We start from the raw sequence: 14,644 nt of genomic DNA, 5'->3' as shown, positions 1-14,644 counted from the left end.
GAAGCAGCTGTGTTGTGTCTGGCAGGCAATGCAGATTGCACCACAGCCTGGCACAATAACTAAAAAATGGAGGAGAAGCTGAAATGTGGGGTGGAAGGGAATGAATCTTCCTCCTCGTGTAAAACGTTGAATACATCTTGAAAGTGATAGGAAATTTCTTGGTTAGAGACAAAGCTCCAAATCCTCTTCAAAGAGATACATTTAAAGACAATCTGAGAGCAGCATGATGTAGAAACAGAGACCCTGATTACAGTAATGTGTCACTTACTGGGCTGCTTGCTGTAGATTTTCTAAAAAGCGATCCAACAACTGCAGGTTCAAGTCCCTAGGGGGGCAAAAGAGTTTTAAAAACATGAAACAATAAAACTGCATAAGAGTTCGACAGGAATGAACAAAAAAATATTTGGAATTGTTAACCCATTTTTTACGCATTGGGTAAATTATGTTCAAAAAAATTAAAGCGCCAAAATTCACATTTTTTTTTTTACTGCCTCTGCCCAAAAATGTAATAAAAGGTTATGTACCTCTGATTGATTGAAACTTCTAAAACCTATAGATCAGAAAGCAAAAAAACTAAGCTATATCGACAGAATCAATAAAAAAAGTTATCTATCTCAGAAAGTTTTTTTTTTTTTTTTAAATTTCTGAAGTTTTTTGGATCACTGCAATTGTAAAAAAAAACTATTTAGGTAAGTATGGTCCAGCTATATTCGGTAATCAAATTGACATGGTGAATGAGGTCTCCTGGTTTTTCTTATGCAGGGTTAGGGGCTGTATATTTCCGTCAGAAAATGAACATTGACTGAACGTGTAAATGGAACAGATCCCAGAAGAGTAAAAAAAAAAAACAACAACTCTTCCCCCCTCCGAGAGGCATCACAGATTCCTTTCTGCAGAAAACAGTCATATGATCACAGTCAGAAAGAGGAAATATCCCAGAGATCGCTGAGCTCTGCAAAGCGGACGAGGAATCACAACATTAGTGACCGTGTATCCAGATCCACACATCCAGTCCTGTCCGGCAGAGGAAAAACGTAAGTAAGTGTTAAGTTCTTGGCAGCACTTGGGGGAAAGTTCTATGAGACTTTGACGAATAATGTTACATAAGTGTAGGATTCGTACAAATATAACAGAACTGATGTTTTCATATGAACCAGATCTGAGTCCGGAATTTGGCAGCGCGGCGCGTCATGGTGTTGTGTGATGTTTTACAGAAAAATGCAAGTAAACAATCTGCGTAATCATAAATCAGATCCATGCACGGTACAGACAAATAAAACACACAGGAGAGAAAATCTATTAAAGGAATGTTTCCGAAGGATCAACCCTCCTAAATAGTCTATATGGGCATGTCAGTCACAGAAAGCTGACAAAAATGATACCTAGATATCTGCAATCTGATGTTTTATCCCAGAGAAATTGGTGTTTTTCCTAATGAGCTGTTAAGATCTATGGGCGGAACATAGATCTCCCACAAAGAAACTGTATACAGAGTTTATTTTAAATGAAACGGGATGTTACCGATGTAACATGTGTAGATCAAGAGAGCAGACTGTCAGTCATTACATGTCTCCCACTAGCAACACCTCCTTTCATTTCTAATAAGTTCTATATTCACTGTAAAAATAAATCAATAGCGCAATCTAAGAGCACCCGATGTATTTGTGTTAGATTAGTGTAGTTAGAAGCTGCTCACCTGCTTTGGTTGTGCGCCCTCGCACAACCTCGGTGATGAGCGTGTAATTCCTCTGGATTTGAGGGGCTGTGGTAACTGGTGTTATCCGATCCTTTTGGCTGGATGGAGCTGGAGGTTTACCGCTGATGGCTCCTGGTTCACCGACTCCTTTGATCCTGGAGCTTTCAGGTCGGCTCTCCGTCCTCCCGCTGGATTATTCAAAGTGAACTGATAGATTCTGTGATCCTCAGCAGCTCTTTGCCGGATTCCCCTTCAGGAGTAGGCAATGTAGATAATAGTGATGAAACCGGTCTTTGAGCGCTAATGATGGATCAGATTCTAAATGTTCTTTTGAAGATTAGGCTTTATTGTTAAAAAGATAAAGCTCTTGTTATCACTTCACAACGCGTTTCAGCAAGATCCCCTTGAGGAACCTGAGGAAAGCAAGGGGATCTTGCTGAAACGCGTTGTGAAGTGATAACAAGAGCTTTATCTTTTTAACAATAAAGCCTAATCTTCAAAAGAACATTTAGAATCTGATCCATCAATAGCGCTCAAAGACCGGTTTCATCACTATTATCTACATTGCCTAATAAGTTCTATAGACATATTTTCAGGGAGATCTATGTCCAGCCTGGAGATTTTAACAGCTCATTTATATATTACGAAAAACACGGATTTCTCTAGAATAAGACATTAGATTGCAGATATCAATATATCATTTTATTCAACTGTATATGACCTATGTTTCCATATAGATGGCTTAGGCCGGTTTCACACATCCGGCTTTTTGCCGTTTTGCCGGATCCGGCGCTCTCCCGTACAGTTAATACAGTACAATGCTGTCATGTGACCGGCGCATGTGACCTGGAAGTTACAGCGCTGTCATTGTACTGTATTATCTGTACGGGAGAGCGCCGGATCCGGTAAAACGGCAAAAAGCCGGATGTGTGAAACCGGCCTTAGGAGAGTCGATTTTACTTACAGATTGCCTTTAAGGATTTTTTGTCAATATTTTTCTTCAAAATATCTCAAATTTTGTACAAAAACATGCGACTTTTTACTATTTTACACCACTTTAAAATTGAGGGTGTCAAAGTAAGTATAGACAGCTAAGTAAATGAACTGTGAGCAGTGTCAGACAGTACCATTGATTCTGGGGGGGTACTCTTCAGCTAAATACAAGCATAACATTCCCCTTATTCACAAATTTACTTTTGCTTCTATATAATAATAAATTGAGTAGTTTGTTAAATGAATCATTAGATGCTACAATATTTTGATAAATTCGGTGCAAATGAAACGGTAAAATTGCCACAAGAAGAAATTTTAAGAAACATCCCTGGTAATAATTTTCCCTTATTAGCCATGTGCACAAATTGAGTATTTGGTGAATTTTTTACCTCAGTATTTGTAAGGAAAAAGCAGAAGTGGAGCAATCAGGAGAAAAGTATAATAGAAACATGGGCACCACTTCTGTATTATTCACCCACTCCTGGTTTGGGGTTACAAATACTGAGGTAAAAAAACTCACAAAATACTTTGAGTATTTGGTCAGTTTTTTACCTCAGTATTTGTAACCCCAAACCAGGAGTGGCTGACAAATACAGAAGTGGTGCCCATGTTACTATTATACTTTTCCTCTGATTATTCCACTCCTGGTTTCCGCGGTAAATACTGAGGTAAAAAACTCACCAAATACTCAATGTGTGAATGTGGCCTTAAGGGGGCTTTACATGCAACGACATATCTAACGATATGTCGCCGGGGTCACGGAATTCGTGACGGACATCTGGCGTCGTTAGCGACGTCGTTGCGTGTAACAGCTACGAGCGAGTGTCAGTGATCAAAAATAGTCACCTAATCGTTGATCGTTGACATGTCGTTTATTTTCATAATGTCTTTCCTCCTTCTGGACGTAGGTTGTTCGTCGTTCCTGAGGCAGCACACATCGCTACATGTGACAGGGAACGACGAACAACAGCTTACCTGCGTTCTCCAGCAACGAGGTGGGCGTGTCGTTAATATGGCTGGTCTCTGCCCCTCCGCTTCTATTGGTCAGCCTTTGTGTGACGTCGCTGTGACGGCGCAACAACCTCCCCCTTAACAAAGAGGTTGTTCGCCACCCACAGCGACGTTGCTAGAAAGGTAAGTATGTGTGACGGGTGTTAGCTGTTAGCAATTTTGTGCGCCAGGGGCAGCGATTTGCCCGTGGCGCACAAATTACGGGGGCGGGTACGCTTGCTAGCGATATCGTAGTGTGTAAAGCCCCCTTTAGTCACATTATGCATCTTCTCCGACATGGGACATGGTTTAGTGATACGTGGGTATGACCAAATTAAGAGGGATGAGCGAACCCGAACTGTAAAGTTTGGAGTTCATACCGAACACCAGGTGTCTGGGTCCCAGACCCGAACACAGACTTTTACCTGTATGTTTGGGTTTGTCATCCAAATAAAGCTTGTTGAAAGGTTGCAGAGCAGCAAATCAGTAAGCTTTTCTGGTGTGAGCACTTCCGGCCCAATCACAGCCATGTCAAGTATTGGCATGGCTGTAACTGGCCAAAGAAAGCACTGTAAAAATAAAAAAAATGCCGTAAGCTCCCGCCCTATTCCGATAGCCAGTGCGGGTAAAACAACAGCTACAGGCTGCACTCCCCACCTGTGAGTTTTACTGTGGCTGGATATCAAAATAGAGGAGATTCTATGGCGTCTTTTTAAAACTTTAAATAAATAATTAAAAAAAAAGGCTTTTGGTCCCACCCATTTTTGATAACTAGCCACGTTAAAGCAGAGAGGTGGGGACTGGTATAGTCAGGATGCGAGTAGCCGAGAATATTGGTCCCCCCAGCCTAAAAATACCAGCCCGCAGCTGACCAGAATTTGCACATCACATTATTACCTCGCTGCACTGGACGCACGTTTTGCCGTGGCTTCTTCAAGGGGCAAAAGATGTGCAATTTTTTTTATTATTATTATTTTTAGCCGTTTTTGTAATTTTTACAAATTGGTGTGATCCAAGTATGATAGATTATGCAAATGAGTTTTCAGTTAGATTTATAATTTGCAAGTACATAAAAAGTGACAAACTCACTTACGGTAACTAGGACAATTGGGTAATTTGGAGAAACAGCTGTAGAAAGAAGTGTGCCAAATTTATGAAACATTGGACAACACTTTGCACCAAATCTATTAACAATTTTGACAATGCAAAAACAACCAAACTATCTTTTATGTCCCCTCATGATAACTACGCAGTGATTTTTTTTTTCTTTGTAGTTGCAGCTCTTCACTTTTGCTAGACAAGGGCTAAAAAGGAAAAGCCCTTCCCAAATAGCTGAATCCTTGTCATGGATTCTAGGAATGTTATGTACAGTTACAGCTGTTGTTTCCCGGTTTGGCATACCATTGTAGTGAAAAGGACAAGTTTGTATTTATAGCGACTCGTATGCATATGGATTACAATTTCCTGCTATGTGTAATATGAAGAGCTGCTCCGGAGCACAAACTGCAGCTCTAACAAGTATAATAAGAACGTCTCTGCTTCTTACATTTGTCTAGTCTTTCCGGGAAGAATCATGTCCAGCAACGCACGTGTGGAAAGTCTCGTCATTCTGCCGCACGTCAGTCCAGAAAATAATCAGCCTCAGGAGTCTCAGGAAGAACAAAGTAAACATGTTCCAGCTGAAATGCCCAAACGGTTTTTAAAATTTTTCCAAGGAGAACCTGAAGTCCTTGGGGTAGGTATATGTCATTAATACTTGTCATTCACCAACATTGCCTCCTGTCCCCATAGCCACTTACAGGAGATTGCATGTCTTCTCAGTGGCCAAAATGTATTCAAGTGCATAGGAGAAAGATATAAAAATAAATGTAATCTATGGTCCTCAATAGGGAAAATAACAAAACTCAAGGTACAGCCTCAGGGTGGAAAAATGATCCCAGGCTAAGGCTAAGACCGTACTTTGGGTTTTTACCTGCGTTTTAGGTGCTTTTTAGGTCCGTTTTGAGAAGCACCTTTTTCATGCCAAAAGGCATGCGTTTTGATTTCCCAGCAAAGCCTATTGAAAATGGGGATTTCTAGACCGCACTTAGCGTTTCTAAACGCAGCGTTTAATTTGCATATTTTGTGGCAAAAACCATGCGTTCAAAGAAGCAGCATGTCAATTGTTTTTGCCATTTTGGGTGCATTTTGCTAACATTACAGTCAATGAGAAATGGCAAAAACCAAGATTCCTTCAAATTCCTGAGTTTTTCCTGCTTTTTTGGTGCAGAAAACATGCGTTTTGGACTTCAAAATAATGATTTCATATGTCCCTTTACACACACACATAGTTCGACAATTAAAATAAAGAAATTTATGAATTTATTGCTATTTTTCCATAAAATATCATATTACCGCAATAATTTAATGAAATACATATAATTCCATGAATTTTCCTAAAAATATAGGTTTGATTCTTTTTTTCTAATTTTTTCATTGAGTTTGACTATTTAAACTTTATTAAGCAGTGTCTTTATGTTCAAAACGCATCTATCAGAACGCAGGTAAAAAGCGCTGAAAACGCATAAAATACGCTGTAAATACGCATGCGTTTTCAGCGCTAAATTTCTGAAAAAGGCAGCTTTTGTCAAATCAATTAATTACACCATAGGCGTTTTGGACGACGCAAAGTGCATTCCTAGCCTAAATGTTAGGAACATTGGGCTACAGTTACGTAGCAAACTGACGACAAAAATTCAGAAAGACCTATTTGCTTAAAACAGGTTAAGGGTCAAGGTGTTCCGTTGCGACTGAAGGCACCAATGAAGGTTCCTCTGAGTGCATTTTTGTTGTTGACTGCGGCAGATGTTTCCATTTATGGCCAAAGACTACAAGATGACACAGGAACTCCAGATGTAAGGTATAGATAATGAAGGAATCAGTTAAAGAAAGCAAATTTTACTGATGGACTTGATAGAACAAATATACACTATTCACAAAAAGTTCGGGATATTTGGCTTTGGTGAAAATTATGTAAAATGTAAAAAGTTCCCACTACAGTGATATTTTATCATGGAAGTAAGGCATTTACATAGAAGCTGCAATGGTGATTTCCTCATCTTAAACTATTTATTGAAACAAAAGTCAATAACAGTAGTGGGTATAAAAAATGTCAGTGTCTCAATAAGGCTGCTTTCACACATCCGGTTTGAGCACTGCAGCTCAATCCGGCTGTGAAACCTATGCAACGGATGCAGCGAAAACACCGCATCCTTTGCATAAGTTTTTACATGCGGCCCGTCCGTTTTTTTCCAGTTGCGGCACGCTACTGAGCATGCACAGTGGAAGAAACCGCATGCGGCGGCCGGATGCGTTTTTTTCCGCATCGCGCCGCATCCGGCGTCCATAGGCATGCATTGAAAAATGCGCCGCAGCGGCCGGATGCGACGCAATGCTTTTTTTTTGCCGAAGCAAAAAACGTTGCAGGCAACGTTCCATCCGGCCGCGGCATCGGCTAAATCTGCCGCATGCGGCAAAAAACCGGACCGAACGCAAGCCCATGCGGCACAATACGGCACTAATGTAAGTCTATGCAAAAAAACCCGCAACCGGCGGCAAATAAATGGTTGCAGTTTTTCTGCAGAGTGCCGTATTGTGCCGCAGAGCAAAAACTGGATGTGTGAAAGTAGCCTAAGGCTGCTTTCACATTCGCGTTCTTTGAAATCCGCCAGGTCTCCTGGCGTCAGGAGATTGGTAAAGTTCCTTACCTGCGGTGATGAAGTCCTGCCCTCCTGACGTCAGCGCTGTCACTGTCTTCCATGGCCACTGCTTGTCATATCTCCTCTCGCTGCCGACTCGAGACTGTGACTAGCGGTGACGTCACGGGCCGCTCGCGATACTTTGTTTGTGAAGGCGGTGGTCATTGAACTCAGTGACAGCGCTGCTTTCAGGAGTGCAGCGATCACCGCAGGTAATGTACCTCGCTAACCTCCTGACAACAGTACTCGTCATGCCCTGCAGTGACCTGGGCTGACCTATTGATGTTAGCTCAGGTCACTGCACGCCTCTCCCAGCCAATATGGAACATTCTGTTCTTCATTGACTGGGACAGTGACTATGGTATGGATCGTCGTGGGACCCCCTTGGATTACACCAGACCTGGATTTATTTTTCTTTCTAATAAATTGGTGAAAGAAGGAATGTTTTGGGGAGTGTTTTTTCAAATAAAAATGTGTTTGTTGTCTATTTTTTTTATTACTGACTGAGTTGGTGATGTCGGGTATCTGATAGACACCTGACATCACGAACCCCAGGGCTTGATGCCAGGTGACATTACACATCTGGTATTAACCCCATATATTACCCCGTTTGCCACTGCATCAGGGCAACGGGTTGAGCTGGAGCGAAGCACCAGGATTGGCGCATCTAATGGATGCGCCACTCCTGGGGCGGCTGCGGCCTGCTATTTTTAGGTTGGGGAGAGTCCAATAACCATGGACCTCCCTAGTCTGAGAATATCAGACCCCAGCTGTCCGCTTTACCTTGGCTTGTGATCCAATTTTGGGGGGACCCCCCACGTGTTTTTTTTAAAAATTATTTATTTAATTTAAAATAACAGCGTGGGGTGCCCTCAGTTTTGGATTACCAGCCAAGGTAAAGCTGCCAGCTGTGGTCTGCAGGCTGCAGCCGTCTGCTTTACCCTAGCTGGCTATCAAAAATAGGGGGAACCCCACGTCATTTTTTTTTTTATTTATTTTTTTGGCTAATTACAAGGCCAAGCACCCCTTAGTGCCACATGAAAGGCACCAAAGGGTGCAAATTACAAAATGCAGGAGAGTGGGACATTATGTGTCTTTCTGCCATTATAATGAAAGAAAAGACTGATATGAAGTGTACAAGCACAAGAAAATCACCAGAGCGCTCTACGCTGTGAAAGGCAGTAGAAAATGGCACTGGAGTGAACATGTGACCGCCTCATGTAGGTTGAAGCTATGGATCCTGAGTAAATTTATGAATTTTCCCTCCTTCAGTTTTTTTGCGATATGCAAAAAAAATGGAAGGCACATGGATGACAAACAGATGACATACGGACCGTATACGTAATGGAAACAGATGCCCCACGGATGCACCCGTGAAAAAAACGGACCGTTTTTTGCGGACCGCAAAAACGGATCGGTCGTGTGAATGTAGTCTTATTCTGATCTGCCGTTTATAAACAGCAGGCAGAAATAAGTGAATAGCGCCCCCCAGCATCAGAAAGTCTCCGGGGATTGAGGGGGCAGCTGAGACCCTGGAGATCATGATTCAGACCGGTTTTCCGGTCCCCGCTCACGTGATCACCGGTATACACCGTATACCGATGATCACGTTACAGTAAATGACAGCACCGGTAAAAAAATATTTATCTCCCTTCTGGCATGAACAAACATGTCATGTTCTGGGGCGTCTGCGGCCTGCTATTTTTAGGCTGTGAAGGGCCAATAACTATGGACCTTCCCGCCCTGAGAATACCAGACCATAGCTGTCCACTTTACCTTGGCTGGTGATCCAATTTGGGGGGCCCTAATTTTTTTTTGTAATTATTAATATTTATAAAATAATTATAAATAAGAGCCTGGGGTGACCTCCACATTGGATCCCCAACCACGGTAAAGCTGCCAGCTGTGGTTTTCAGGCTACAGCCGTCTGCTTTACCCTAGCTGTCTATCAAAAATGGGGGGACCCGTGGCAGATGGGGGTGGCAACCCGTAGCTGTCTGCTTTATCTGCGCTGAGAATCAAAAATACCGCGGAGCGCTACATCATTTTTTTAATGATTTATTTTTACAGTACTGTGATATCAGGAAATCAAAATACAGGGAAGCCCATTTTTTTTAGTTATTTAAATAAATCATTAAAAAATATGTGGGCTCCCGCTGCATTTTTTGTATTGCTAGCAAAGGGTAATCCAAGCAACTACTGGCTGCTAACCCCCACTGTTTGGTGTTACCTTCACTGGCAATGGAAAATCCAGGGAAGCAGTTTTTATTTTTTTTGCCAAAAAACTAAAAAATAAAAATGACGTGGGCTTCGCCATATTTTTGTATGCTAGCCAGGTACAGCAGGCAGGTACGGCTGCCCCCAACCCCCAGCTGCCCATTTGTACCCGGCTGGGAACTAAAAATATAGGGAAATCCTTTTTTTAATTATTTAATGAAGTTCATGAAATAATAAAAAAAAAAACAAACAACACGGGCTTCGCCCCATTTTTGTGTCCAGCCAGGTACAACTAGGCAGCTGGGGATTGGAATCCACAGCACAGGTTGACCCGAGCTTTCTGAGCCCCTCTGCTGCAAATTGCAGTCCGCAGCCGCCCCAGAAACTGGAGCTTGTTTATGGCAATATTTGTAAATGGCAATGTTTATACATGTACACATACAGTTAATAATGTGTTTGTATGTGTTTGCCTGCCATTGTTTTCAATGGGGTTCGAAGGTGTTCGTCGAACGTTCGCCGAACTGAGCCGCCGTTCGACGAACCGAACCGAACTCAAATACTAGGGGGGTGGCTCAACACTAATAAAGATAGACATGCAGATTTGGGCCACAAACTGCCCGATAAACCACCAAAAATGCATCTAAACCTGCACCGTGTGCACAGGACCTATATGTTACCTGAGCCCCAAATACTTTGCTTAATGCTGCCACATACCCACAGCTATACCTTGTAAGGCTCAGATCCTAAGGGGTACTTTGCACGTTGCAACATCGCACCTGTGATATTGTCGGGGTCAAATCGAAAGTGACGCACATCCGGCGCCGGTAACTACGTCGCAACGTGTAAAGCCTAGAAGCGCCGATAAATGATCGCAAAAGCGTCGTAAATCGGCGATGTGTGTAGCGTCGGTCATTTCCATAATGTCAGATCGACCGCTGTTACGATGTTGTTCCTCGTTCCTGTGACAGCACACATCGCTGTGTGTGAGCCGCAGGAGTGAGGAACATCTCCTTACCTGCGTCCACTGGCTATTCAGAAGGAAGGAGGTGGGCGGGATGTTTATGTCCTGCTTATCTCCGCCCTTTCACTTCTATTGGTCTCCTGCCGTGTGACGTCGCTGTGATGCCGCACGACCCGCCCCCTTAGGAAGTCGCCGTTGCAGGGCAGGTAAGTGCGTGTGAAGCTGCCGTAGCTATAATGTTCGCTACGGCAGCTATCACAAGATATCGCATGTACGACGGGGGCGGGTACTATCGCGCTCGGCATTGCTAGCATCGGCTAGCGATGTCACAGCGTGCAAAGTACCCCTTACTCTATCTGCTCCACTTTTTAGGCCATCGACAATATTCTGGCTGTGCCCAGCATAGGGAACATGAACTACAATTACCATCTGTTGTAGGACTTCTCAACTTAAGGCTCAGGAAAAGCTAAAGTTGGATCAAAATGGCCAATTTCAAAATGGCCGCCATAGTCACCACCCATCTTGAAAAATTTCCCTTCTCCCATATACTAATGATCCACAAACAGAAAGTTGATATCACCAAACATTCCCATTTTATTTAGGTGTATCCATATAAATGGCCCACCATGTATATATATATATATATATATATATATATATATATATATATAGAAGGTGGCCCGATTCTAACGCATCGGGTATTCTAGAATTTATTGTGTAGTTAATGTATGTTTTTTGTTATATATATCGATGTTGTTGTGTGTAGTTGCCAGTGTTTGTGTAGGGCACTGTAAATGTTCTGGGTGTTGTCTGGGTGTGGGGGTGTGTGAGAGCGGTGTTGTATGTGTGTTGCGTTGTGTGTGTTGCGTTGTTTGTGGAGTGCTGTGTGTCTGCAGTGTTGTCTGTGTGTGGTGCTGTGTGTGTTGCGTGGTTTGTGTGGGTGTGGAGTGCGTGTGTGTGTTTTGGGGGAGGTATGTTTTGTGCAGTGTGTGTGTTGCGCGGTATGTGCGTATATTTGTGTATGTGTTTGTGTGTTGGGTGTTGTGTGTGTGGCGTTGTCTGTGTGTGGGTGTCTGTGTAGGGCGGTGTTTGTGGTTCCCAGTGTGTGTGTGTGGTGTGTTGTGCGGTGCGCGTGTGGCGCTGTGTGTGTGTTTTGGGGGGAGGTGTGCACCCTCATCGTGCTCCATCCCCCATGCTGTGCACCCCCCATCATGCTCCATCCCCCATCGTGCTCCATCCCCCATGCTGCGCACTCCCATCGTGCTCCATCCCCCATGCTGCACACTCCCCATCGTCCTCCATCCCCCATGCTGCGCACTCCCCGTCGTGCTCCATCCCCCATGCTGCGCACCCCCATCGTGCTCCATCCCCCATGCTGCGCACCCCCCATCGTGCTCCATCCCCTATGCTGTGCACCCCCCATGCTGCGCACCCCCCATCATGCTCCATCCCCCATGCTGCACACCCCCCATCGTGCTCCATCCCCTATGCTGCGCACTCCCCATCGTGCTCCACAGTCACACATCAGACATTATACACGCACACATCTGATCGCATACACTCACACCCCACTTCTCCCTGTGCCCTCCGGTGGGCGGTCCCAGCAGCTGTGCTGCACACCGTGCTCCTCTGCCTTCTGCCGACACTCACAGATCCGATCGCATACACTCACACATCAGAACACACGCACACATCCGATCGCATACACGCACACACACACACACACACTGACGATATCGCACATACGCGCTCACACACTCACAACATCCGGAGATACCACATGCTTCCGGCCATGTGATCCTCCGGCAGGTCCTGGAAGGTCACTGCACGCACAGTATCGCAGCCGAGAAGTAAGCAATATTACTGGATGTTGTGAGTGTGTGGATGCGATCTGATATGTGTGTGAGGTGAGTGTGAGAGTGAGTGAGTGTGATCTGATGTGTGTGTGTGTCTGTTCTTATGTGTGTGCGTGTGTGTGTGTTCCGCCGCTGCAGGACCTTGATGCGCTCACCTGCTCCCGGTCAGCGTCTGGTGAGTATGACTGCGGGGTCTTCTTTCTTCTGTGTTCTCTTCTGGGGGTGCCCGCTGCCTATAATGAAGTGTCTTGCAGTGTCTTTAACTCTTTCACCGCTGCATGACACTTCATTATTGACCGCAGCGTATGCCGGCTCCCTGCACATGTGTACCGGGAGCCGGTGTTCGCTGGTAACCATGATACACATCGGGTAACTAAGGGAAGCGCTTCCTATAGTTACGCGATGTGTATCATGGTTACCAGCGTGCATCGGCTCCGTCACGATCCCAGCATCGCAAGGTTATGTCCGCCGTGTGGTGGGGGCGAGCGGGCGAGGCGTCAGCGTATGCCGGCTCCCTGCACATGTGTACCGGGAGCCGGTGTACGCTGGAGCGGGCGATGTGTGCGGAGGGCCGGGGCGAACGGCTAATCCATGCAGGGGACGGGGCCAGGCTGAGGCGAGCGGCCAATCCGTGGGGGGGGGCGGGGCCAGGCCGAGCCCAGCGGCCAATCCGACAGTTGTCACGCTAACGAGTAACGACACTGTCACGGTGACACAATTTTGGAGCAAGACAGACAGACAGACAGAATAAGGCAATTATATATATAGATTACAACATTATTACATTCTACATCACAATGACACAATATTTAAAGAAGACGCAAGACATTATTCCCACTACAGTACATGACATGACAATAATGTGACTGGTGTCTTCAGGGGCAGGAATGTGACCGCCATAGTCCACCACACTTACACATGGGACCATGATATGTGATTTGCAGCTGTCAGTTTGGTGCATTATCATAAGATCTAGCAAACATCTATGAAGAGCAGGACTCCAGATGGTGAATTTTGTGAGTTGCCCGGGATGGAAGAGCAAATCTGAAAGCTCATATATTTGATGAAGGGAGTGAAGAAATATAGGGGTGCCTTAAATTGGGTACAACACTATGGTAGGAGAGTGATGCACAAATGGGGGTAATGTGGGAACTATGTGTTGCCCACAAGGTCTTGGTGTGCTTTTTGTGGGGATGCTTTGGCTTTCATTATACTATATAGTAATGAATGGTTCTACTATTAGGCTGTGTCCGCACTTTGCGTTTTCACCTGCGTTTTGGTTCCGTTTTGAACTGCAGCGTTTTCATGCCAAAAGGCATGCGTTTTGATTTTCCAGCAAAGTCTATTGAAAATGGGGATTTCTAGTCCGCACTTTGCGTTTCCAAACGTAGTGTTTAATTTGCATTATTTTGGGCAAAAACTCAGCGTTCAAAGAAGCAGCATGTCAATTGTTTTTGCCATTTGGGCTGCGTTTTGCTAACATTGAAGTCAATGAGAAGTTGCAAAAAGCAAGAAACATCAAAATTCCAGCGTTTTACCTGCTTTTTACCTATAGAAAACATGCATTTTGAACTTCAAAAACGCATGCGTTTCTGTCATCAAAATAATGGAATTATATGTCCCTTTACACATACGCACAAAGTCCGACAATTTAAATAAAGAAAAATATTTAATTATTGATATTTTAGCCAAAAATAGTATAAAACCGCTATAATTTTATATAATGTAACTATATTCGTTATGATTTTAATAATTATATTTGTTTTCTTTTTTTTCCCCTTTTTTCATAGTGTTTGTATGTTAAAACTTTATTTAGGTGTGTCTTTGTGTTCAAAACGCATCTGAGTTTAGGCAATGAAGAAGCAGGTAAAAAGTGCTAAAAACGTGGCTAAAACGCGGTAAATATGCACGCGTATTTATCGCGTTTCGAAAGTCAAAAGCAACTTTGGCAAAAGCAATTACTGCCAAAATATATGTTTTGAACTGCAACTAGGATGACGCAAAGTGCGGACATAGCCTTAGGGGCACTTTGCACGTTGCGACATCGGTAACAATGTGTTACCGATGCTGGAGCGATAGTCCCCGCCCCCGTCGCAGGTGCAATATCTGGTGATAGCTGCCGTAGCGAACATTGTCACTACGGCAGCTTCACATGCACATACCTGTCCTGCGACGTCGCTCTGGCCGGCGACCC

The 14,644-nt window shown here is 44.1% G+C and overlaps 1 protein-coding gene across 2 annotated transcripts in view; it reads left to right on the top strand.

The window, feature by feature from the left end:
- Nucleotides 1-912: 912 nt before the first annotated feature.
- Nucleotides 913-14,644, top strand: part of LOC142255698 (membrane-spanning 4-domains subfamily A member 4A-like) — a 46,374-nt gene continuing 32,642 nt past the window's right edge. Inside the window, exons 1-2 of one of the 2 annotated variants that reach the window (XM_075327146.1) lie at nucleotides 913-1,034; nucleotides 5,236-5,414. In XM_075327146.1, the coding sequence (XP_075183261.1) occupies nucleotides 5,253-5,414 (162 nt within the window). In that variant the 5' untranslated portion in view covers nucleotides 913-1,034; nucleotides 5,236-5,252. Of the gene's footprint in view, nucleotides 1,039-5,235; nucleotides 5,415-14,644 lie in introns of both variants that reach the window. The other variant, XM_075327147.1, reaches the window with a different exon arrangement.

Source organism: Anomaloglossus baeobatrachus, chromosome 11, assembly GCF_048569485.1.
Source record: "Anomaloglossus baeobatrachus isolate aAnoBae1 chromosome 11, aAnoBae1.hap1, whole genome shotgun sequence".
NCBI lineage: Eukaryota > Metazoa > Chordata > Amphibia > Anura > Aromobatidae > Anomaloglossus > Anomaloglossus baeobatrachus.
The sequence above is the reverse complement of the archived record's forward strand: the minus strand, read 5'-3'. Positions and strand labels throughout refer to the sequence as shown.